At 43.4% G+C, this 26,752-nt stretch overlaps 1 protein-coding gene across 1 annotated transcript in view; it reads right to left on the minus strand.

Moving 5' to 3' along the window:
- LOC135758096 (uncharacterized) overlaps positions 1-26,752 on the minus strand; it is a 95,022-nt gene that overhangs the window by 14,860 nt on the left and 53,410 nt on the right. The window contains exons 5-6 of the mRNA XM_065272943.2: positions 20,931-21,164; positions 20,768-20,854 (exon numbers count right to left, since the gene is read on the minus strand). Of these exons, the coding sequence (XP_065129015.1) occupies positions 20,768-20,854; positions 20,931-21,164 (321 nt within the window). The remainder of the gene's footprint in view (positions 1-20,767; positions 20,855-20,930; positions 21,165-26,752) is intronic.

The raw sequence follows: 26,752 nt of genomic DNA on the forward strand, positions 1-26,752 counted from the left end.
CCCGGTCATTCTTCCTTGAGGAAACTAAGGTCGCCTTCACCCTTTCACTGTTGACTGGCAAGGCTGCCCTCTGGGGGATGGCGGTGTGGGAGAATAAGGACATCTGCTGCTCCTCGTTCGCCCTGCTATCCCAGGAGATGAAGAGGGTTTTCGATCGCTCCGTCGCCGGGAAGGAGGCCGCCCGTCTCCTCACGGAGCTTCTACAAGGGGAGCGGTCGGTCTCGGACTATGCCATCGAGTTCCGGACCCTGGCGGCGGAGTGCAGGTGGAACGAGGAGGCGCAGTGGGATCATTTCCTGCATGGGTTAGCGGATCGGATACAGCGAGAGATCGTCACGGCGGAGTTACCCACGACGCTCAACGGACTGGTGGATTTGGCGATCCGGGTCGACGCTCGACTATCCATAGCCGCCCGTAGGAGGTCTCCCGCCATATCCCAGCCACGTACCGAGGTTTCCCACCTGACCAGCGAAGTCTCCGCCGGTGGTCTCTCAGATTCGGAGCCCATGCAGGTGGGTCGAGCTTGGTTACCCCGGGAGGAGAGGAATCGGCGGAGATCCCTTGGATTATGCATGTACTGTGGTGAGCCGGGTTATCTGTGTCAACAATGCCCGGTAAAAGGACCAAGCCCGGTAGTAAGACGGAGGCTACTATCAGGCGGGATCTCCGCTAACAAGACCTCGACTACATCTACTCTCCTTCCGGTGAGGCTACGGTGGTCCACCAAATCTCACACCGGGCACGCACTTCTGGATTCGGGGGCGGAGGGCAACTTCATCGACAGCTCACTTGCACGTAAGCTTCAGATACCCGTCATTCCTCTCACCCACCAGATTGCGCCCTTCGCCCTCAACGGACAGCAACTTCCCACTATCAAGCACACCACCGCACCCATCACTCTCATCACTTCTGGCAATCACACAGAGACAATTTCATTTTTTATCACTGACACTGCTCTCACCCCCATTGTTCTCGGACATCCTTGGCTCCATTCCCATAACCCCACTGTTGACTGGAAACTGGGTTCTGTTACCAGCTGGAGCGAGGAGTTTCATAAGTCCTGTCTTGTGTCTGCCTGTTTAACTGTTTCTGAGTCTGTGTTTCAGGGGGAAGCAGTGGATTTGTCTAACGTGCCCGCGGAGTACCACGACCTGAAGGCGGTGTTCAGTAAGTCTCGGGCTGATTCTCTTCCTCCGCATCGTCCCTATGACTGTGCTATAGAGTTATTGCCAGGTACGTTTCCGCCTAAGGGCAAGTTATACTCTCTGTCAGTTCCTGAGATGGAGGCCATGGAGAAATATATTTCTGATTCTCTGGCAACGGGGTTCATTCGCCCTTCCTCTTCTCCAGCGGGGGCGGGGTTCTTTTTGTGGGTAAGAAGGACGAGTCCTTGCGACCTTGCATTGATTACCGAGGGTTGAACAACATTACGGTAAAGAATACTTATCCTTTGCCGTTAATGTCTTCTGCCTTCGAGAGGTTGCAGGGAGCATCCGTCTTCACTAAATTGGACTTACGTAATGCATATCATTTGGTTCGTATTAGGAAGGGGGATGAATGGAAGACCGCTTTTAACACCCCTCGTGGCCATTTTGAGTACTGCGTGATGCCTTTCGGGCTCACGAACTCGCCAGCGGTCTTCCAAGCACTCGTTAATGACGTGTTGCGAGACATGATCGATCAGTTTATATATGTTTATCTGGATGACATACTGATTTTTTCCTCGTCTCTCCAGGAACATTTGCAACACGTACGACGAGTTCTTTCTGCGGTTGCTAGAGAATGGGCTTTTTGTCAAGGCGGAAAAATGCGTTTTTCATGCACAGTCTGTTTCTTTTCTAGGACACATAATTTCGACTGAGGGTGTGCGCATGGATCCTGAGAAGGTTAAGGCTGTGGTGGATTGGCCATCCCCAGAGTCTCGCAAGGCCCTGCAGAGATTTCTGGGGTTCGCCAATTTTTACCGGCGCTTCATTCGCAATTTCAGCCAACTAGCCACACCTCTGACCGCCTTGACTTCCCCTAGTTTGACGTTCAGGTGGTCAGACGCAGCCGAGGCTGCGTTTGCCAAACTGAAAAGCTGCTTTGTTTCAGCTCCCATTCTCGTCACCCCTGATCGCTCACGTCAATTCATAGTGGAGGTCGACGCAACAGAGGTGGGGGTAGGAGCAGTGCTTTCCCAGCGTGCATCCTCAGACGGAAAGGTGCATCCTTGCGCGTATTATTCTTACCGTTTATCTCCTGCGGAAGTTAATTATGACATTGGCAATCGAGAATTGTTGGCTGTCAAGCTAGCACTGGAGGAATGGCGTCACTGGCTTGAGGGGTCGGGTGTACCTTTCATTGTTTGGACGGACCATAAGAATCTCGAGTACATTAGAACCGCCAAAAGACTTAACTCCAGGCAGGCTCGGTGGGCACTTTTTTTCGGACGTTTCGATTTTACATTATCTTACCGGCCGGGTTCCAAAAACATAAAACCCGATGCTTTATCCTGTCTTTTTGAGCGTTCCGATCGCACTGCTACTCCCGAGCCCATTTTACCGGAGACCATCATTATCTCCACGCTCAGATGGGAGGTCGAATCGAAGGTTTTGACAGCCTTAGTAGAACTAGGTTCCTAGTCAAGCAACGATTTTGGTGGCCTGGTATGGCTCGTGACATCCACGACTTCGTCTTGGCTTACTGGTAAGACTTCCAATCGACCTCCTGATGGGTTACTCTTACCGTTGTCTGTCCCTTCGAGACCCTGGTCCCATATATCGCTAGATTTCATTACCGCCCTCCCACCCTCTAAGGGTAATACGGTGATTTTAACCGTAGTGGACTGGTTCTCGTTTCATTTCATTCCCTTGCCCAAATTACCATCAGCCAAGGAAACAGCGGTAGCTGTCATTGACCACGTCTTCCGGATACATGGCCTCCCGACAGACGTGGTCTCTGAAAGGGGTCCCCAATTTGTGTCCAAATTTTGGCGAGAATTTTGTAAACTGCTAGGAGCGACTGTTAGTCTTTCATCCGGGTTCCATCCCCAGAGCAATGGTCAAACTGAACGAGCCAACCAGGATGTCGAAAGGGTGTTACGATGTTTGGTTTCCAAGAATCCTTCATCCTGGTGTCAGCAGCTCTCAATTGTGGAGTACGCACACAATTCTCTGCCAGTGTCATCTACGGGCATGTCTCCATTTAAGTGTAGTTTAGGGTACCAACCACCTAATTTTGTCAGTACGGAATCCGAGGTGTCGGTCCCCTCCGCACACGCACTAGTCCAGAGGTGTCACCGTACCTGGACCAGAGCTCGTAGAGCTTTGCTCCAGGCAAGGTCGCGCACCAGGGCCAAGGCCGATCGCCACCGGTCAAAGCCTCCCCGTTACGTCGTCGGTCAAAGAGTGTGGCTTTCAACCCAGAATATTCCGATGCGTTCCGTTTCGAATAAGCTTGCTCCCAAATTTATTGGCCCGTTTTCTGTTACCAAAATCATTAATCCGGTAACAGTGCGTCTGAGCCTTCCACCGGCGTACAGGAGGGTTCATCCCGTCTTTCATGTTTCCAAAATTAAACCGGTGATTTCATCCCGTCTTAATCCGCCTGCCCCGGCCCCCCCCCCGCCTCGTATCGTTAATGGGGAGACCACTTATTCGGTTAACCGTATTCTGGACTCCAGACGGAGGGGACGCGGATTTCAGTATTTGGTGGATTGGGAAGGTTACGGTCCGGAGGAGAGAAGGTGGGTTCCTGCTCGAGACATACTGGATCACCGCCTTATAGATGAATTCAATCTACAGGTAAAGCAGGCTGGGAACGTCAAGGGGCGTTCCTAGGGGAGGGGGTACTGTCACGGTAGGAAATCCACTGTTTCCTCCGTGTCATGTGTGTGTGTGTGTTTGTTTGTCACTCACCCTCTGCCATGTGCTCGTTAGAGCAATTCCCTCCACCTGTGTGTTGATTGTCTCGCTCCAGCTGTTCATCATTACATCACCTCCATAAATACTCACCTGACTTTCTGTTCCCTGCCAGATTCTCACTTTGTGTTTGACACCGTGTTGTTTGGTTGTTACGTGTTCTGTTGGATTACGTTTCCAGTTGGATGTTTATTGTCGTCGTCGTCTTCGTGTGGATGTTCCTGTGTTCAGCCTGGATTTCACCACTGCTCACCACTCCACCAACGTCGCACTCAAACATCAACTTCAACCGTAGTCTTCGCCACCATTGCCAACAACAACAACACCGGACTGTTACTTCCGCATTGACTCCCTATACTCTCTCTGTGTTTATTTTTAAATAAACATTGTTCAATTATTCCCCTGCAGTTGTTTCCACTCCTTACGTGTCATTACATCCCTTTAAACCAATCCGTATTATAAAGGGTATGATGTCACTTTTTATGAAGCAATCTGTACCTTGCACGGAAGCTTAGTGATGTCTAAAAATCAGTGAAAGGAGGATATGGGAGAAATAATTCCAGAAAAAAAATTGGAAGAGATTTTACGCTGTCTGCACTCCTTATCCATCTGTGCCAGACATGGTCAAATGCAGTGTAAAATCCTTCATCGCACCCACTAGACTAGTTAAACTTTAAGTTAAACTTTCTTAAATTTATTCTGATGTGGACCCCATGTGTGACCAATGTCATCAGGCCTCTGCTATTACTGCACATATGTTCTTGTCCTGCCCATCTTTACACAAATACTGATCTCAGATCTTTAAAACATTGACCACGTTTACATGCACACCAAAAATGCGATTATTTCCAATAATGCGAGTAAGGTCTTAATTGCAGTAAGATGTTTACATGACTGGAGCTAACCTCTTCACTCCGGTTTACATGCAGTTTTTATTTTCGGATTATTCACACAAAGTTCAATGCAGAGCACAAATGATGAACTCACATATATGGTCCACTGTTTTAATTTACTTACTCTAAATGACAAACACGTTGTTATAGATGTATTTCATTATCCGGTGCCGTGATGAAGATACAAATATGACAGTGCCTGTAAAGGGCGTTCACATGATATAAAAATATAGTTTTAAAAATCGTTTTATATTAAAGATAATAGCAGAGCTCACACAACAACTATAACGATAGCGATTTTGGCACATGATGAACGATAAACCATTGACAGCCAATCAAATCTATTTGAACTTGAAGTGCACGCGCACTTAAAATGCAGCAGAAAGCTCATTCATTGCTGAGGTTTATAACATAAAATTACCTCAGGTATCCAGCGCTGATGCTGTGAAATTTTTCTACCACACTGACTACGCCAAAAGGTATGATATTATTACACAAACTACTACATTCATTCAGTTGAGGACATCTGCTGGTTTCCCGCTGTGTAAATGCAACAAGAACAGCATATGTACATATTCAGTGACATGTAAACAATTGCAAAAAAAGTTTTTATTACAAGAAATATCCAATATTATGTAATGCCGCGCTCGTTTTATCGAATTAGCATGAATTTATCATTATGATGTGGTCACTAATATATTTATCGTTATAATTATCGTTATAATGTCATTTAAAGGTTTTAGACACTGCTGTCGTGTTATTTGAGCTGTTTCTGAATGAAGGCAGACTGCTGACAGCGAGTCGTGTTGGCAGAGTTCATGTAAAACTTCCTAATGTCAAGATTAAAACAAATTTGTGCTTAAGATGCGTGACTAAAACACACGTGCACTTAATTAGTGCGGTATAAATGCGATTAAAGCGTTTACATGGACGCATACTGCGATTATAAACGGCGTACGCCACCACTTTTAATGCGACTTTACTTATTGCGATTATGGGCTTAATCGCATTATTTTTATCGAATTATTGCGTTTACATGAGGTAAAGTATAATCGCAGTATTGACAAAATCCCATTATAATCGCATTATTAGGGTGCATGTAAACGCGGTCATTATCTGAATCCTTGACATTTAGATGAATCCTTTGCCAGCTACAGCTTTATTTGGTATACTATCTCTTACTATAAGTCTAAAATATTTGGGGTCCTTTCCTAGATTGTGTAGGAAGGTAAAATGTTTTTAAACACTCACTGTAAAAAAATTCCGTAGAAATTGCAGCTGGGTTGCCGGTAATTTACCGTAGATTTACATTTATGTTATTTACTGGCAAGAGTTTGTTCAAAGTTAAATGAACATTAAACATTTACAAGTCTTTGTCTTTACAGAGTAAAACTAAGAAAAACAGTATCAAGCAAAACATTCTGGAAAACAAAATCTGAAGCAAAAACAGAAAAAGGTTGATGATGATTTCTGGTTCCCAGAATGCTTTGCATGAGGTTGTTATTGTATAGTTTTATTCTGTAAAGATAAAGACTTGTTAATATTTAAAATTTATTTTACTTTGAACAAACTCTTGCCAGTAAATAATATAAACGTAAATCTACTGTAAATTTCCGGCAACCCAGCTGCAATAACATTGTAATTTCTACGGATTTTTTTATCTCTCTCCTCTGACAATAAAAAATTATTTTGCTTTCACCAGGGATCCTTATCTAATCCTAATGTATGCATTCCTTAGATAATCAAGCCCTGCCCTTTTTTATATTTTATTTGATTATCTGTTTACCTTGGTGGCTGTTTTATTTTGGTTTATGGTTGTGTGTATATTGCATGTAGTATTGTTTTATTCTAACATTATCTCTATTTGTAATTCATGCAGAATGCAGTTTGAACATAATTTGCATAATATGACAGATCCAGTTTTGTATATCTCCTGCATTATTATTATTATTGTGGTTTAATTTACAATTAACTTGGGTCTGTCTCTGTGCCACAAAGTCCTTTTTTTAAAGTGCCCATATTACGAAAAACTCACTTTTTCTGGGTTTTGGGGTGTTCTTTTGTGTCTCTGGTGCTTCCACACAGATACAAACTTGGAAAAGCTGTTTGAAACATGCTGTTTTGAGTGAGATACAGGTTTCTGAATATTACCGCTCTGCTAGTTAGTTTGCAGCATGGTTTCTCCTGCAAAGCCAGTGACCAGCTACTCTACTTTTCGAAAGTTATAATAAATATTTAATTGCTTTATTTTTTAATTCTACATGAACTAACTGATTAAGTAATAGTGTTTTGCCAAACTAAATACAGATCAACACATGACACTGTAGTGCTGTGCTTAACCTTGGCTTATCTTCTTCAGAAACTCACATCATTTGGCCAAAGTTTGTCTTCACAAAGAGGACATCTCTCTGTTTGTTCTGGATAATTCAATGGTGGATATCCTCTTAGGGCGACCAAAGTTAATACATTACCATCCGGAGCTCTCTTGGGAAAGTGATGAGGTATTGTGTTGGAGAAAAAATTTAATTTTCCATTCCTGTTTTTCCCAATTACCTGTCCCCAACAGATTACCCTACACCATAGGAACCACAACCATTGAAAGTCCCAGTCATCAAGTTTCTGTGGATATACCTTCCTGCTATCAACCCTTTGAAGATGTTTTTTTACACTTACCATCCCTGAGCAGGAAGCCATGAAGAAGTACATCAAGAAGGCATTAGAGCAAGGCTATATTCGACCATCCACATCCCCTGCGGCTTAAAGTTTCTATTCGTCTCCAAGAAGGACGGAGATCTTTGCCCATGCATTGACTATCAAGCCCTAAACAAGATCACATTAAAATTCTGTTATCCCCTTCCTCTCATCCCAGCAGCTTTAGAACAATTACAGGGAGACCGCATCTTCACAAAGTTGGACTTCCGCAGTGCCTACAATATGATTTGGATACGTGAGGGGGACGACTGGAAGACTGCCATTGTGACCCCCTCCGTCTTCCAGGGCTTTATGCATGAAGTATTCTGTGACTTTCTTCATCACTTTGTCCTCGTCTACATCGATGACATACTCATCTACTCCAATCCAATCTACAAGAACATCAACAACATGTTTCGTAGGTCCTGAATAGATTGTAAAGTTTCCACCTGTTTTTCGAACCCGAGATATGCCAATTCCACCAGTCGAAGATCTAGTTCCTAGGATATGTAGACAACGAACCTTAAATTGCCGTGGAATCGATGCATGAAAAGTCGATGCATCTAGAACTGCTGTTGGAGCTGTCTGTTTCAACAGCAGGGGATTCCTCCAAATCTACATCAATGTGCCTACTTTTCACACAAGTTTAATCCAGCGGAGAAAAACTACAACATTGGATCCCGTAAACTTCTCAACATAAAACTTACCCTGGAGAAGTGGAGACACTTGGTGGAAGGAGCTCAACATCTTTTTACTGTACTTAATAATCACAAGAACCTTCAACCTTTGCAATAGTAGTCCGTTTCTCGAAATATGTTAGTCCTATTTCTCTTTAAAGGTCTGCCTATGACCATGAAGACAGCAAACTTCTATTTACCCACATCTTTCCATACTTCAGTGTCCAAGAAGATATTGTATCAGACAGAGGACCCCAATTCATATCCCAGGTATATAATACATTTTTTCAAATTATTAGATGTGACCAATAGTCTCTCCTCAGACTACCATCCACAGACAAAGGGTCAGACAGAGAGGAAGGTTTAGAATTCCATCCACCATCAGATCCAGGCTGACTCCATTTCAGTTCATATTCGGCTACAAACTCCCCATGTTCCCTTGTCAGGCGACTAATCTGATGTTCCCTCGGCAAACTACAGGTTTCAGGAGAGTGAGAGGGTCTGGGACTCAGCTCATCACCATTTACAAAAAGCCATTCACAGACACAAGCAGCAGTCGTACATATGATGCAACGCAACTCACATTTACCATCTTGGACAATCAACATACCCCCCCTGCTCCTGCTGTGGAGTACAACAGAAACATCTACATTGTGCACAACATCCTCAATTACAGGTATTGAGGTGGGTTGTTGGAGTTTCAAGTTGATTGGGAAGGGTCCGGCGCCGAAGAGTGTCTCTGGGTCCCAAGACATGATATCCTCGATCCTGAGCTACTTACCTCCTTTCATTACACAATTTGCAGCACAGAAAAGCCTGACCCGTGGCCGACGTGCCACCACTGAACTGCTCATTCGACCGCACAAAACGTAAATATCACTTATCCAAACCTCTTTCCTGAAACCTTGGCATTGGTGTATTCTGTCAGTAACTATTTACTATTTATTTTTAAAGGTTCTACAAGTTAAACAGAATCTCACAAAATACTTTGATAAATTATAAAAGGAGGCAGCAATGAGCACATTTTTAGCTAAGCTTTACAGTATATCAACACAAAGGACTATTGGAATGTGGAGTTAACCCTTTAGGCGCCAGAGGTTTTTTCCTAAAACGTTTAATTTTGACATGTTACTTTCAAAAGGCTATATCTCAAACGTGATAAGAGATAGAGACTTTATGTAAATTAGAGAAATATTAAGGATGACACACTTTATGGAGGGGAATAAAATGTCCCATTAAATTAGCATATTATGACGTCATATGTGGCAGCCATCTTGAATTTTCATGAAAAGTCACATGTTTGAATGATAATATGCAGCACTTCTTTCCCCCCAAAATGTGCCTAACCTTCTGTATGCTATATTGCACAATACTGAATGCTCATGTAAATAGTAAGTAGTAAACAAACTGATCTGCGCGTCGATAGACTAACGTTATGCATAATGGCTCCTCTGCCCCGTGTAACACCGCCTCTGCTCCTGCTACGAGCCGCATGGCCAGATCTGCCTCGCATGCGCCCCGAGTGGAGAGAATTTGCACAGCTGGGACTATTGTGGGTCCAATAGCGTCACTCAGGCTGGAGTGAACGCTGGCGCACGTTGGCTGCCGCTGCTCCATGCATTGATATTGCTGGTTACGTTTTATTCAGTTTTTATTCACTTTAACGGTTTTTATTCACTTTAACGGTTTTATTTAGTTAAAGTAGATGTTGTATTGTATACTGTCAAAGTTACAATAACAACCGGGCTGCCTGTGGGAAACATCGGAAACTGGAGCTGTTTCTGGAGCTGTGACTGTTGGCTCGGCTTTTGCGGAGTTCCGTGTGGGAAAATGAATATCATTAAACTGCCTATCTGGATCGTATTCATCTGGATTGTTATTTCTTCTGTCTTTCGCCCTGTGATTTTAATTCATCAGTACACGGCGGATGAATTGTTTCAACTGCGCTTTCGCCACTGTGAGCCTCATCCTGCTCTTCACTTTCATCGGGACATTGGATACCAACCACGACGCAAATACATACATCGGGGGTCTCGCCGAGGTTACACATCTGATCCTCTAAGATCAATTCCATCTATTTGGTCTTCTAATCCTCGCCCCCCAAAGAAATACCACCGAACCATAGACAACAGTGTGCTATCAAAGCCACCGAGATCAGCTGACACAAACGCTGGTAAGAATGATCTTACTTTTGGATTATGGAATATCCGATCGCTGTCAAACAAAGGTCCTGTTGTGTATGATTTGCTATTGGATCGTAAGTTCGATTTCCTCTGTTTGACTGAGACGTGGCAACAAAGTAATGACTTCTCTCAACTTAACCAATCTACCCCCCTGGGCTATGTTTACACATGTAAACCCCGTGCATCGGGCCGTGGCGGGGGTTTAGCAATATTACATAATGATAAATGGAAAGTCTCAGAAATATCTATGCCAGAATTCACCTCATTTGAATATACTGCATTACAAATTTATGGTTCAACTCCTACGATTCTCGCTGCTGTCTATCGCCCTCCTAAGATCAATTCTGTGTTTTTAGATGATCTTTCTGCATTTTTAACATTTCTTTCTTCACTATCTCCTAATGTGATTCTGCTTGGGGATTTTAACATTCATATTGATAATATTGGTAGTGTATTTACAAGAGATTTCTTATCATGTCTTGATGGCTTTGGCTTACAACAATTTATTAATTCACCTACCCATGTTAAGGGTCATACACTCGATCTTGTGTGTTGTTCAGGTGTAACTCCTTATAATTGTAAAACTTCTGATTTGTGCTTATCAGATCACATGTTGGTGTCGTTCAATGTTCAGTTACCTGTCTTTAAGCATAATCTATGTCGTTCCATCTCATTCAGAAACATAAAGAACATTGATGTTGAGGTTTTTGCTGAAAGATTTTCCAACCTTTGTAGCAATGGCCACTATTCCACCCCTGATGAACTGGTTCTGCATTACAACACTGGACTACAGACGATTTTAGATGTCTGCGCTCCATTAAAAACCAGGTCGGTTTCATTTGTTAATTCTGCTCCCTGGTTTACCCAAGAACTACGCGGACTAAAATCTAAAGGCCGACGCTTAGAGCGATTGTATGTCAAGACTGGACTTGTGATACACAAAGAACTGTACTCTGAACACATGAAAAACTATAAGGCTGCCCTTATTACAGCTAAAACTGATTACTTTGCTAATGTGATTAGTGTGAATGAAGGGAGTACAAGAACCCTTTTTTCTGTGGTAAATAATAGCCTCAAACCACCTGATCCTATTCCTTCACATCTTTGCTCTGTGGATCTCTGTGAAACTTTTATGTTATTTTTTAGAAGAAAAATTGAAAACATTCATCAGCAAATGTCTGTGCAAAAACTTAACAATTGTTTTGATCAGACATTTAACTCTGTGCTTTTATCTTTTGAACTTCCTAGCATTGAGGAAGTAATCAATACTATCAATAAAAGTAAACCTACCACCTGTTCATTAGATCCTATCCCTACGCATTTGGTTAAAGCCTGTTTGCCTTCTTTATCTTCTTTAATCACTGAAATCATACACTCTTCACTTATTTCTGGAATAGTCCCGTCTCACTTGAAAACTGCTGTGATAATTCCACTACTTAAAAAACCGGGGGCCGATTCAAGTAATTTTGATAATTTTCGACCCATCTCAACTCTTCCATTTCTTTCTAAGATATTGGAAAGGTCTGTTGCAGTTCAAGTCCGGAATCATCTATCACATAATGGTCTGTATGAGCAATTTCAATCCGGGTTTCGTCCTTATCATAGTGTTGAGTCTGCACTTATTAAGATTTCTAATGATCTACTGTTGGCTGCTGAACATGTTTCGTAGGTCCTGAATAGATTGTAAAGTTTCCACCTGTTTTTCGAACCCGAGATATGCCAATTCCACCAGTCGAAGATCTAGTTCCTAGGATATGTAGACAACGAACCTTAAATTGCCGTGGAATCGATGCATGAAAAGTCGATGCATCTAGAACTGCTGTTGGAGCTGTCTGTTTCAACAGCAGGGGATTCCTCCAAATCTACATCAATGTGCCTACTTTTCACACAAGTTTAATCCAGCGGAGAAAAACTACAACATTGGATCCCGTAAACTTCTCAACATAAAACTTACCCTGGAGAAGTGGAGACACTTGGTGGAAGGAGCTCAACATCTTTTTACTGTACTTAATAATCACAAGAACCTTCAACCTTTGCAATAGTAGTCCGTTTCTCGAAATATGTTAGTCCTATTTCTCTTTAAAGGTCTGCCTATGACCATGAAGACAGCAAACTTCTATTTACCCACATCTTTCCATACTTCAGTGTCCAAGAAGATATTGTATCAGACACAGGACCCCAATTCATATCCCAGGTATATAATACATTTTTTCAAATTATTAGATGTGACCAATAGTCTCTCCTCAGACTACCATCCACAGACAAAGGGTCAGACAGAGAGGAAGGTTTAGAATTCCATCCACCATCAGATCCAGGCTGACTCCATTTCAGTTCATATTCGGCTACAAACTCCCCATGTTCCCTTGTCAGGCGACTAATCTGATGTTCCCTCGGCAAACTACAGGTTTCAGGAGAGTGAGAGGGTCTGGGACTCAGCTCATCACCATTTACAAAAAGCCATTCACAGACACAAGCAGCAGTCGTACATATGATGCAACGCAACTCACATTTACCATCTTGGACAATCAACATACCCCCCCTGCTCCTGCTGTGGAGTACAACAGAAACATCTACATTGTGCACAACATCCTCAATTACAGGTATTGAGGTGGGTTGTTGGAGTTTCAAGTTGATTGGGAAGGGTCCGGCGCCGAAGAGTGTCTCTGGGTCCCAAGACATGATATCCTCGATCCTGAGCTACTTACCTCCTTTCATTACACAATTTGCAGCACAGAAAAGCCTGACCCGTGGCCGACGTGCCACCACTGAACTGCTCATTCGACCGCACAAAACGTAAATATCACTTATCCAAACCTCTTTCCTGAAACCTTGGCATTGGTGTATTCTGTCAGTAACTATTTACTATTTATTTTTAAAGGTTCTACAAGTTAAACAGAATCTCACAAAATACTTTGATAAATTATAAAAGGAGGCAGCAATGAGCACATTTTTAGCTAAGCTTTACAGTATATCAACACAAAGGACTATTGGAATGTGGAGTTAACCCTTTAGGCGCCAGAGGTTTTTTCCTAAAACGTTTAATTTTGACATGTTACTTTCAAAAGGCTATATCTCAAACGTGATAAGAGATAGAGACTTTATGTAAATTAGAGAAATATTAAGGATGACACACTTTATGGAGGGGAATAAAATGTCCCATTAAATTAGCATATTATGACGTCATATGTGGCAGCCATCTTGAATTTTCATGAAAAGTCACATGTTTGAATGATAATATGCAGCACTTCTTTCCCCCCAAAATGTGCCTAACCTTCTGTATGCTATATTGCACAATACTGAATGCTCATGTAAATAGTAAGTAGTAAACAAACTGATCTGCGCGTCGATAGACTAACGTTATGCATAATGGCTCCTCTGCCCCGTGTAACACCGCCTCTGCTCCTGCTACGAGCCGCATGGCCAGATCTGCCTCGCATGCGCCCCGAGTGGAGAGAATTTGCACAGCTGGGACTATTGTGGGTCCAATAGCGTCACTCAGGCTGGAGTGAACGCTGGCGCACGTTGGCTGCCGCTGCTCCATGCATTGATATTGCTGGTTACGTTTTATTCAGTTTTTATTCACTTTAACGGTTTTTATTCACTTTAACGGTTTTATTTAGTTAAAGTAGATGTTGTATTGTATACTGTCAAAGTTACAATAACAACCGGGCTGCCTGTGGGAAACATCGGAAACTGGAGCTGTTTCTGGAGCTGTGACTGTTGGCTCGGCTTTTGCGGAGTTCCGTGTGGGAAAATGAATATCATTAAACTGCCTATCTGGATCGTATTCATCTGGATTGTTATTTCTTCTGTCTTTCGCCCTGTGATTTTAATTCATCAGTACACGGCGGATGAATTGTTTCAACTGCGCTTTCGCCACTGTGAGCCTCATCCTGCTCTTCACTTTCATCGGGACATTGGATACCAACCACGACGCAAATACATACATCGGGGGTCTCGCCGAGGTTACACATCTGATCCTCTAAGATCAATTCCATCTATTTGGTCTTCTAATCCTCGCCCCCCAAAGAAATACCACCGAACCATAGACAACAGTGTGCTATCAAAGCCACCGAGATCAGCTGACACAAACGCTGGTAAGAATGATCTTACTTTTGGATTATGGAATATCCGATCGCTGTCAAACAAAGGTCCTGTTGTGTATGATTTGCTATTGGATCGTAAGTTCGATTTCCTCTGTTTGACTGAGACGTGGCAACAAAGTAATGACTTCTCTCAACTTAACCAATCTACCCCCCTGGGCTATGTTTACACATGTAAACCCCGTGCATCGGGCCGTGGCGGGGGTTTAGCAATATTACATAATGATAAATGGAAAGTCTCAGAAATATCTATGCCAGAATTCACCTCATTTGAATATACTGCATTACAAATTTATGGTTCAACTCCTACGATTCTCGCTGCTGTCTATCGCCCTCCTAAGATCAATTCTGTGTTTTTAGATGATCTTTCTGCATTTTTAACATTTCTTTCTTCACTATCTCCTAATGTGATTCTGCTTGGGGATTTTAACATTCATATTGATAATATTGGTAGTGTATTTACAAGAGATTTCTTATCATGTCTTGATGGCTTTGGCTTACAACAATTTATTAATTCACCTACCCATGTTAAGGGTCATACACTCGATCTTGTGTGTTGTTCAGGTGTAACTCCTTATAATTGTAAAACTTCTGATTTGTGCTTATCAGATCACATGTTGGTGTCGTTCAATGTTCAGTTACCTGTCTTTAAGCATAATCTATGTCGTTCCATCTCATTCAGAAACATAAAGAACATTGATGTTGAGGTTTTTGCTGAAAGATTTTCCAACCTTTGTAGCAATGGCCACTATTCCACCCCTGATGAACTGGTTCTGCATTACAACACTGGACTACAGACGATTTTAGATGTCTGCGCTCCATTAAAAACCAGGTCGGTTTCATTTGTTAATTCTGCTCCCTGGTTTACCCAAGAACTACGCGGACTAAAATCTAAAGGCCGACGCTTAGAGCGATTGTATGTCAAGACTGGACTTGTGATACACAAAGAACTGTACTCTGAACACATGAAAAACTATAAGGCTGCCCTTATTACAGCTAAAACTGATTACTTTGCTAATGTGATTAGTGTGAATGAAGGGAGTACAAGAACCCTTTTTTCTGTGGTAAATAATAGCCTCAAACCACCTGATCCTATTCCTTCACATCTTTGCTCTGTGGATCTCTGTGAAACTTTTATGTTATTTTTTAGAAGAAAAATTGAAAACATTCATCAGCAAATGTCTGTGCAAAAACTTAACAATTGTTTTGATCAGACATTTAACTCTGTGCTTTTATCTTTTGAACTTCCTAGCATTGAGGAAGTAATCAATACTATCAATAAAAGTAAACCTACCACCTGTTCATTAGATCCTATCCCTACGCATTTGGTTAAAGCCTGTTTGCCTTCTTTATCTTCTTTAATCACTGAAATCATACACTCTTCACTTATTTCTGGAATAGTCCCGTCTCACTTGAAAACTGCTGTGATAATTCCACTACTTAAAAAACCGGGGGCCGATTCAAGTAATTTTGATAATTTTCGACCCATCTCAACTCTTCCATTTCTTTCTAAGATATTGGAAAGGTCTGTTGCAGTTCAAGTCCGGAATCATCTATCACATAATGGTCTGTATGAGCAATTTCAATCCGGGTTTCGTCCTTATCATAGTGTTGAGTCTGCACTTATTAAGATTTCTAATGATCTACTGTTGGCTGCTGACTCTGGTCTCTTAACTATACTAATTCTGCTTGATTTAAGTGCAGCATTTGATACTATCTCTCACAACATTATGTTACATAGACTGGAATCTGTTGGAATTGCTGGAACCGCTCTAACTTGGTTTCAATCATACTTTTCTGGTCGTACTCAATTTGTACAGTTGAAACAGTTTCAATCAAAACCCTCATATGTTAACTCCGGTGTCCCTTATTTTCATTTACGTAATATTAATCGTTTACGTCCAGCTCTTTCAGTTAAAAGCACAGCGATTCTTGTCCATGCCTTAGTTACATCTCGTATTGATTTTTGTAATAGTCTCTTGTATGGTTTGCCTTCAAAATTACTTAACAAATTACAATTAGTTCAGAATTCAGCTGCTCGAATCATTAGCAGAACTCCCCTAGCTGAACATATCACACCTATACTACAAGACTTGCACTGGCTCCCGGTAAAATATCGTATTCAGTTTAAAATTCTTCTTTTTACATATAAAGCACTTAATAACCTTGCTCCGACATACTTATCTGACCTTCTTCATATTTATACACCTTCACGGACTCTAAAATCATCATCGTCACTTACACTCGCTCTCCCTAGAACTCGCACTACTTCTATGGGGTCCCGGGCTTTTAGTCATGCAGCTCCTTACCTTTGGAACTTGCTGCCACAGGATGTGCAAAACAGTGGTAGTCTCCTTGTTTTTAAATCTCGCCTTAAGACCCATCTTTTCCGGGTGGCTTATATGTGATTTTTTTTTAGGTTTTAATATTGTTTTTAGGGTTTTTTTTGACATTGACATTGTGTATATCATTACTAATGCCTGTTTTACTGTGTTGTAAGGTGTCCTTGAGTGTCATGTATGGCGCCTAAAAATAAAATAGATTATTATTATTATTATTATTATTATTGCCTTTACTGTCGCCGTGATTGTGATGAGGTGCATGGGACGGAGCACTGGAAGTCGGCCGCTCACCCGACAGACTCCCAGGGCCCGCTCGGGAAGACGCAGCTCGCTCTAAATTGCTTGCTGGACGCGCATATTACCTCCAGCCTCATTCCCCACACCTGTAACACGCTTGCTAACCCAATGAATTCTCCGACCCCATGTAACATTCCCACCACTGACATCGGGCAAAGGATTCATCATGTGCTTGGTGTATAGCTACACTTTCACTTTGCCAGCTGCACGATTGCAAAGCAGGGGCGCGTCTGAATCGTGGTCACTAAATGAATCACCAGCATCTTCTGAAGGCAGATATTCCCCTTCAGAATCATTGTCAGCGAATATAAGACCCAACACTTCATTGCAGGTAAGCTTTTTTGATGCCATTATATGATCATGTATTGAAAAAACTCGCTGAGGTTATCGCTCTGATAAAATGACTCACTTGCACACTAGCTATGCTGTTGCGCACTTCAATGCGCACTTGCTCTAAGAGTTTGCATAGAAGCATGATGTTTTTCTGAGTCCGGAATAAAGTATGACATGTCTGCCATCTAGTGAAGGGGGCGGATGAACGAAATTTGACACCCTATGTGACAAAATCGGCAGTTACATTCAGTGACGCATCTTGTCGACAAAAGTCGACCGTGGCGCCTAGAGGGTTAATTTTATTAGATTTACAATTCCAATTGCTTTTCAAGGTTTGTGGATTATTACTCTGGACTCTATATACACTGATGGACACTTTGCACATTTGGAATTTTAACATGCTTGGACTTTTAGATTGTTTTAGTCTTGGTTTTTTTATTCCCCTGTTGTAAGTTCGATGTGACTATTGTAATACATTTAAGTGATTACTGTGTTGCCCTCGGAAACTGGTAGGTCGGTAACAAAATCCAGTTCAATATGTGGCCAAGGTCTCTGTGGTATTTCAAGAGGTTTGAGGAGGCCTGCCTAGGCTTGACGGGCAGATTTATTGGCCGCACAAGTGGGAAAGGCATTTACAAACGTGGTTACATCCTTGTACATAGACTGCCACCAAAATATATTTTTCAACATTTGGAGTGTGATATTAATACCTGGACGACCGGAGCTAAGAAAAGTGTGTACCCAATGAACGATTTGTTGTCTATAGCTTGGCAGAACACTGTGAAGGGCAGAAGGGCAGTCAGCCCTTCTTGAGGATTGGTTGAGGATGTTGGCTTGATTCATTTCTTGAATGATGCCCCATTGCACGGAGCTATAATGAGGGAGGGTGGGATGATGGGTTTAATACTGGAGTTCTGAGGTATAATAATAATAATAATTAATAATATTTTTTTACATTTATATAGCTCTTCTGCAGCACTCAAAGCACTTTACAATGAATGGGGAATCTTCTCAACCACCACCAATGTGCAGCATCCACCTGGATGATGCGACAGCAGCCATATTGCGCCAGAACGGCCACCACACACCAGCTTATTAGTGGAGAGGAGACAGAGGTATGAAGTCAAACTGGCGAGAAAGAGCGCCTGCTTTTGTGTTCTTTGAGCCAGAGCGGTATGAAATGGTGAACTGAAATCTGGTGAAATCTGGTCGGTCAGGATAGTAAATGGGCGTTTGGGCCCTCTAGCCAATGTCATCACTCCTCTAAAGCTGCCTTCATAGCGAGTAACTCTTGATTTCCCACATCGTAATTTTGTTCGGGTGAATTAAGTTTCCTAGAATAGAAAGCACAGGGGTATAACTTCAGGGGATCACCTTGCTTTTAAGAGAGAATGGCCCCAATGCCCGAGCTGGATGTGTCAACTTCCACTATGAACGGCATTCCGGGTCAGGGTGATGGAGAATAGGAGCTGAGGTAAACAGTGCTTTTAAATCTTTTCGAACTTAAGTAAGCTTCAGGACACCAAGTTAACTTGTGACAGGATTTTTTTAACAGAGACGTTAGGGGAGCTTCAATGATACTGAAGTTTCGGATGAACCGCCGATACAAATTAGCGAACCCGAGGAAGCGTTGAAGATCTTTCAGTTTGAGGTTTCCGAATCCAAAGGGCATTACTAAATATTCATAGTGATTGTTGGCGGAGAAGGCAGTTTTCTATTCATCACCCTGACAAATGCGGATTAAATCGTAGGCGCTACGGAGATCCAGTTTTGTGTAGATCTTGGCGTTACAAAGTTGTTTCAAGGGGGCTGGGACTAATGGTTATGGATATTGGAACTTTACTGTGATTTCATTGACACCTTGATAGTCAATACATGGACGTAGACCACCATCCTTCTTTTCGACAAAGAAGAAACCTACTGCTGCCGGGGAGGTTGAGGGACAAATAAAGCTTTTGGTAAGTTCTTCCTCAATGTAATTTTTCATTGCTGGTGTCACGTGTTCAGCGAGTGGGAAGATTCGACATTTGGGTGGTGTGGTGTCAGGTAGTAAATCTATAGCACAATTGCTGGGTCGATGAGGTGGAAGATGGGTAGCCTTGGTCTTACTGAAGGCTATAGCTAAATTGTGGTATTTACCGGGGACATTTTCAGGTATAGGGATTACAGGGGACACTTGAGTCAAACACAGGGGTAATTCAGGAGGTGTATAGACACATTTAACTTGGCAGGCTGGACTCCATTGAATGATTCGCTTATCCTTCCATGAAATGAGTGGGTTGTGTTGATGCAGCAATGGGTATCCTAAGATGACAGGATTGTGGGGTGATCGTATGACTAGAAATTGTATTTGCTCAGAGTGGTTTGATGAGATGTTTAATATTACACATTCAGTGAGATGCCGATGCCCATCTAGTACTGCAACAGTTAAAGGAGATGAACAGGGTGTTAGCATTATAGCGCTGGATTTCACTAGATCGATATCAATAAAATTCCAGCAGCTTCGGAATCTCCAAAAACGATAAACAGGCTAGTGGTCTGGGAAGGCGGCTAACAATCATAAACCTTAAACAGTCAAGGGTCTTAAAAGGCGGCATATAATCACAGTCGATAAACAGGCAAAGGTCAAAAGGTAGGCAGCAAGCCACCACGGTATAAACCAAAAACAGGCAAGGGTAAATAACAAGGAAACCAAAACATGGAAAGTAAAACGCTCAGAATTTCAGCACGGGGCAAACAAGACTTCACAAGGAGTGTGTGCGTGAGTCCCAGGTTATACAGGCCCGATAATGCGGAACAGGTGGCAGGAAAACAGCGGAGCGCATGGCATTGTGGGTAATGAAGTCCATGTTAGAATTTGGGTGAATGGAATGACTGAACACTGGGGGCGTTCGCACTGAACACTGGGGGCGTTCGCGCTGACATCTGTAACAGTAGCCCAGTTTTTGTTATGAGATTTTTGCCATGGTCATGTTTTAAGCAACTGAAAAAGCAAGATGTCAGTAAAAAAATGTCAGTAAAGGTCAAAACTTCCAATGTTCCTAAAAACCCCTTAGACCTAAGAGTGTTAATAATAAGATGTATTTTAGAGTATTCCTGCCTTTTTATACATATAATGTCTAGGGATAGATTCAGTGGAAAGTCAAGATAAAATAATGATTTTATAATTCTGTATTTAAACATTTCATTATTTTCTATTTGTGAATGTCACTGTAATTCAAGCTTACCTTAATGACAGCCCCCACTTAATGGCAATTTAGCAGTAAGTTCACAAATGTGTTTCATATGTGAACAGTTTATTTATCACAGACTCCTTGTGGTAGTAGTAGACGTGTATGTTATTTACCTGTGGACTTGCTGATCTGAAAATCACATCCTCTTCTTTGACTTCGGTCAGTGTGATCTCTGTAAAAGACGACGAGCCACTGCTTTTCTGTAAGTAGTAACAAATAATGAAAAATTCATTTATTATGTACATTGTCTAATCATATGAATGTTAATGGACGTACCAAGTTTTCTCCTATACACTGCATTTGATTTCCCTCCTCCACAGATCTTTCATGGTTCACCTGATCAACTTCCTTTATTTCCTGTTTAGAACGGTTCTCTTCTCTGTCAACATGATCAAAACTGATCTCTAAAACGTTCACTCCTCCGCAAGCATCCTCTTCTTCTGGCATATCAGTCATTGAATCTTCATCTGTTATGAACCCACAAATCAGCTCATCAAGCTTCTTTTTAACCTAGTCAAAAACAAACAAAAAAATTTTGCTTAAACTTTATGACCATAATCTTACATGTAATCTCAATTTTAAATCTTACATTTTTATGAGTATAATAATATAAGGATAGATTTGTTAACCTGCAGAAGGAATTTTGGTTATAATTTACATCACAATCTAACAATCTTTATTCATAGATTTCAGTCACTTAACACTGCGACTTACACTGGGCTCTCCATAGAACACACAAATTAGAAGTTTTGGGCACCTGCGATCCATATGGCCGGTTCCTAACAAAGCTCCACTTCATGGAGAATGTGTCACCTCACACTTGTATTAAGCATGTAAGAATTTATTTTCAAATTATGGTGGAAAATAAGTTATTGGTCAATAACAAAAGTTCATGTCAGACTACTACTACTACATGCAACTACTACTAACTCAACTAATACAATATACACGACGATGATGACGAGGAGACAGGATTCTTAATATATATAAACTCTGGAACTTTATTCAAAACATACAACGAAGACGAGGAACAGCATTGACATTTAATATTCACATGCACAAACGACCAACAAGGGAAAGACACATGAGATTACAAGGATAACTAAACAAGAGGATTAACAATGAACTGAAACACATGCAATGACAAACACAAAACCCTGACAGTATGCCCCTCCCTCCCGGGCGCGTCTCGCGCCGTGACAAAAACAACACCGTAGTGGAGGGAGGGAGAGAGTCCAAAAAACAAAATGTCCCAAAAATGAAGGAGGGATTAGAAAAGGTTCTGTACCAGGCCCCAGAGACCGAACAGGATGAAGTCCCAGGGTGGAGTCGCTGATGGGAGGAGCCAGGGTGGGGTGATATTCTTCCAGCTCACCCTGGGGACAGACAAAGGCGATGACTGGTGGAGGATCCAGGGTGCAGCCGATTAAGCACAGAATCCGGGGGGGAGCCGAGGAACTGGAGGGGCGGGGCAGAGCTGGTGGGTCTCCTGACCGAGACGTAGGAGGTGATCCGGAGCTACGAGGCAGAGCCAGAGCAGAAGAACCCCAAGGCGAACGCCCGTAGCCCAATGAGCCGGAAGGGTGGAGTGAGAGACAATTGGGGAGCAAGGAAAACCAGGGGCGTGTCGCTTTGATGGCTGCTGTGGCTTCAGACTGGCTGAGATAGGCAGAGGAGGCGGGACTGGGAGGCTGGGCGGGACCAACTATGATAAAGAGGGGGAGCTGTACGGAACCAGCGGAGCCGATGAAGGAGGGGAAATGCCCACAGCACAGTCCAAAAAAATTGCCCCAAGAGACGTAATGTGCTCACATCAGCGACGTGGAGGTGGACATCTTCCTCAATGTCATCAGAAGTTCCCGCGGCAAGTCCTGGACAACTCGGCTCTCGCACCTGGTCGGGGGAGGGATCCGGGATATTGGCGACGCTGGGCTCAGGGGTTCGCTCTGGCTCACAGGTTGCGCTGCCAGGTTCTCCACCCGCGGTGGGCTCGAGGTCTGTGGAGGGTGTTGGCATGTCGGTCTCAGGGGGTGAAGTGGGGCTGGTGGCAAACTCCCCATCGGTGGGTCTGACGCTGAATGGGGAGTTGTTGTGGAGCAGCACCCACTCCACATATTCATCGAAGTTGTCCTCCGGACCGCCCGTTGGAAGACGTGCCCTTGCCCACTCGTTCAGGCTGATTTTAAGGAATACACAGAGCGCGTAGTCAGAAAAGTGGGTTAGACACGCCAGGTCCAAAAAGTCCTTGATGTGATGTTCCAACGGGCGATTCCCCTGGTCCAGAATTTTGGATCTTTACTGCTGAAAGATCCATAACAGGAATAAACTAAACTAAAAAGATCTCCTCTAGTGCAGTGATGGGCAACAGATTTTTAACTCCCTCCAAATATCTTTTATGGGGTTGAGATCTAGAGACTGGCCAGGCCACTCCAGGACCTTGAAATGCTTCTTAGGAAGCCACTCCTTCGTTGCCCGGGTGGTATGTTTGGGATCATTGTCATGCTGAAAGACCCAGCCACGTTTCATCTTCAATGCCCTTGCTGACGAAAGGAGATTTTCACTCAAAATGTCACGATACATGGCCCCATTAATTCTTTCCTTTACATGGATCATCCAAATGCTCTCTAGCAAACTTCAGACGGGTCCGGACATGTACTGGCTTAAGCAGGGGGACACATCTGGCAATGCAGGATTTGAGTCCCTGGCGGTGTAGAGTGTTACTGATGGTAGCCTTTGTTACTCTGGTCATTCACTAGGTCCCACGTGTTCTGGGATTTTTGCTTACCATTCTTGTGATCATTTTGACCCCACAGGGTGAGATCGTGCGTGGAGCCCCAGATCGAGGGATATTATCACTGGTCTTGTATGTCTTCCATTTTCTAATAATTGCTCCCACAGTTGATTTCTACTTACCTATTGCAGATTCAGTCTTCCCAGCCTGGTGCAGGTCTACAATTTTGTTTCTGGTGTCCTTTGACAGCTCTTTGGTCTTCGCCATAGTTGAGTTTGTAGCCTGACTGTTTGAGGTTGTGGACAGGTGTCTTTTATACTGAAAGACACCTGACGCAAGAGAGAGAGACGCAAGAGAGAGACGCAAGAGAGGGGCAACACTGTTGTCGGAGCTCCGTCGAGTTCATCATGTAAATCCTATTTTCCTACTATCTTGTTCCTATCTATATAATATAACTTACTAGTTCATCTTAGGAATACCTTACCGTGACGATTATTCAACAGTATCAATAACTGATACTATTTATCGCTGGTAAACACCCAGTATTAGCATATAGCCCGCTAGCGGCAACAAACAGGGCAACGCTGCTCCGTGCATTGGAGCTCCGTAGAGTTCATCATCTAAATCCTGTTTTCTTACTATCTCGTTCTTATCTATATAATATAACGTACTAGTTTATCTTAGGAATACTTTACCGTGACGATTATTGAACAGTATTAATAAGTAAAACGATCTATCACTAGTAAACACCTAGTGTTAGCATATAGCCCGCTAGCATCAACAAACGAAGTCGGCTGAAGTTAGCACTTGCTCACTGTATGTTTACTGTAAATCTGCCTTCCTTTTCGATCTAATGGCGGACTCATCCGATGTTTTTCAGACCTTTCCTCACCATAGCGGGAAGCTGTGGAGGAGTTGTGTCCCGGCATTCGCACCAGGCGGTCCAGCGTGCCCCACATCACCCTGGCTCCAGGCACCCGGAGACGACCGAGGCATGCAATGAGCGAGCACCCATCTCGATGCAGCTTCACAGACCGCGTTCGGGCGAACGGAGACGCCATCGCCCAGCATGAAAACGGTAAGACTCTGCTTGTCATTGTAACCTGCACTACTTGCCACATGACAGTTTAGCTTCTTCCGTCAGCATAGAGGGGTTTACATGTGCTAAGTGTATTGAAGTAGTAAGGCTGACGGAGAAGGTTGCAGAACTAGAAGCGCGAATCCGAACGCTAGTTGAGGACAGTAAGACCGCTAATGTTAATGTTACGAACACTGTTTCGGGTGCGCCTAGTGTTAGACGTAATACACATGGCTCGGTTCCGACTTCAGAGTCAAGGCGGCTGACTAACTGGGTGACTGTCAGGCGGCATAGTCACATTCGGCATCCAAATCACGTTCCTGTTTTAATATCAAACAGATTTTCTCCACTCAGCAATACACCGGCTGAGACATCTGTTAAAGGTGCCCTGGTTATTGGAGATTCTATACTCAGGAACGTTGGCATTGAGGCACCAGCCACCATAGTTAATTGTATACCGGGAGCCAGAGCGTCTGACATTAGATCCAAACTTAAAGTGCTGGCTAATGCTAAACGTAAGTTTTCCAAGATTGTTATTCACGCCGGCACGAATGACACCAGACTTCGCCAGTCGGAGATCACCAAAGATACTATTAAAGAGGTGTGTGAAATTGCAAAAACAATGTCAGACAATGTAATTTGCTCTGGTCCCCTCCCCGCCTACCGGGGGGATGAAACTTACAGTAGATTAGTGTCTATTCATGGCTGGATGTCAAAGTGGTGCCCTCAGCATAATGTAGGGTTTATAGACAATTGGAAGCATTTCCGGGGAAGACCTGACCTGCTAAAGAGAGATGGCCTCCATCCGTCTCCGGAAGGAAGTGCTATACTCTCTAGAAATCTGACCAATAGTCTTACTTTTGATATTGTCTGACTATCCAGGGCCCAGGTCAGGAAACAGACAGATCGGCTTACCCATCAGTCTGTTAGCTGCCTTGACATGTCAAGATCACATATATCCCAGCACATAGAGCCTTTTTTACCAGAGTACCAACACATCTCGACTGTGTCTGTTCCTCAAACAAATAAATACAAAGCACCGTTTACCTCGTCTCGTACAAATCTTATTAACATAAAATTAGAACACAATACATTAACAGATGAAACTGAAATGTTAAAATTCGGCCTTCTTAACATTAGATTGCTTACCAATAAAGAACCAATTATCAATGAAATAATTACTGACCAAAACTTAGATGCACTCTGTTTAACAGAGACCTGGCTTAAAGCAGACGATTACACCAGTTTAAACGAATCCACCCCACAAGACTATTATTATAAACACGTTCATCGTCTAAAAGGGAGAGGGAGTGGTGTAGCTAGTGAAATGTACAGGTAGATGGAACACCTGCTAGGCATTGCTGCCAGTTGCACCTCCTCCGGTGCCCATGGGTCAGCTGCAGGGTCATCAGCAAGGAACCACCACTCTTCAACGTTTCGCCTTTAATCCTGGAACGTCTCCTGGTGGCGGAGCAGTGGCAGGGACGTCTCCCGGTCACCCCCTGCAACTGACTGGTATTACCCTCTGCGGCTGTTATTGGGGTTAGTTGTTCCCCCAGCTCTTGTCATTCCTTCTCAGCCAGAGCCAAAAGCTCCCCTTCTCTGCCTCCTCCGCTAACTCTTTGATTGCCTTCTTTAGGTTTCCTCCGGTCACTCCTACGTCCCTCAGAAGGCATGTGGTTGACAGCCCCACATAGCCTCGGCATCCAACCTCCACCGGATAGATGGAGGTCTTCCAGCCACCCTCCCGGCACTCAGCAGTCAACTCTGAGTACTTGGCTTTCTTACGCTCATAGGCGGCCTCCATACCCTCCTCTGCTGGTACTGTGAGCTCAATGATGAGCACGGCTTTTGCCTTGGTAGACCACACCACTATGTCGGGGCGGAGAGGTGTAGCAGTAATCTCGACCGGAAACGGAGCTGCCTGTCGAGATCCACTCTCATATTCCACTCCTGGTCATGGGAAAATGGCCTAACTATTTCCTTTGGCCTAAGGTTCCTTCTTCCCCCATCTTCCGTGACAAAAGTGATGTGGTTGTGGTTCTCTGCTGGTGGTACCCCTTTGCTGCCCTGTCGCCGCCCCTCTATCACCTCGGCTAGCTTTCTCAGGACCTAGTCGTGGCGCCATCTATAGCGTCCCTGGGAGAGCGCAATCTTACAGCCTGACAAGATGTGTTGGGGCTTGCGTTAGGGGTATCGCAGAGTGTACAGCCTTCCTCACTCCTGAACCACTGGTGGAGGTTCCGAGGACAGGGAAGCGTGTCGTAGGTTGCGCGGATGAGGAAACTG

The sequence above is a fragment of the Paramisgurnus dabryanus genome, chromosome 6 (assembly GCF_030506205.2).
Source record: "Paramisgurnus dabryanus chromosome 6, PD_genome_1.1, whole genome shotgun sequence".
Lineage (NCBI taxonomy): Eukaryota > Metazoa > Chordata > Actinopteri > Cypriniformes > Cobitidae > Paramisgurnus > Paramisgurnus dabryanus.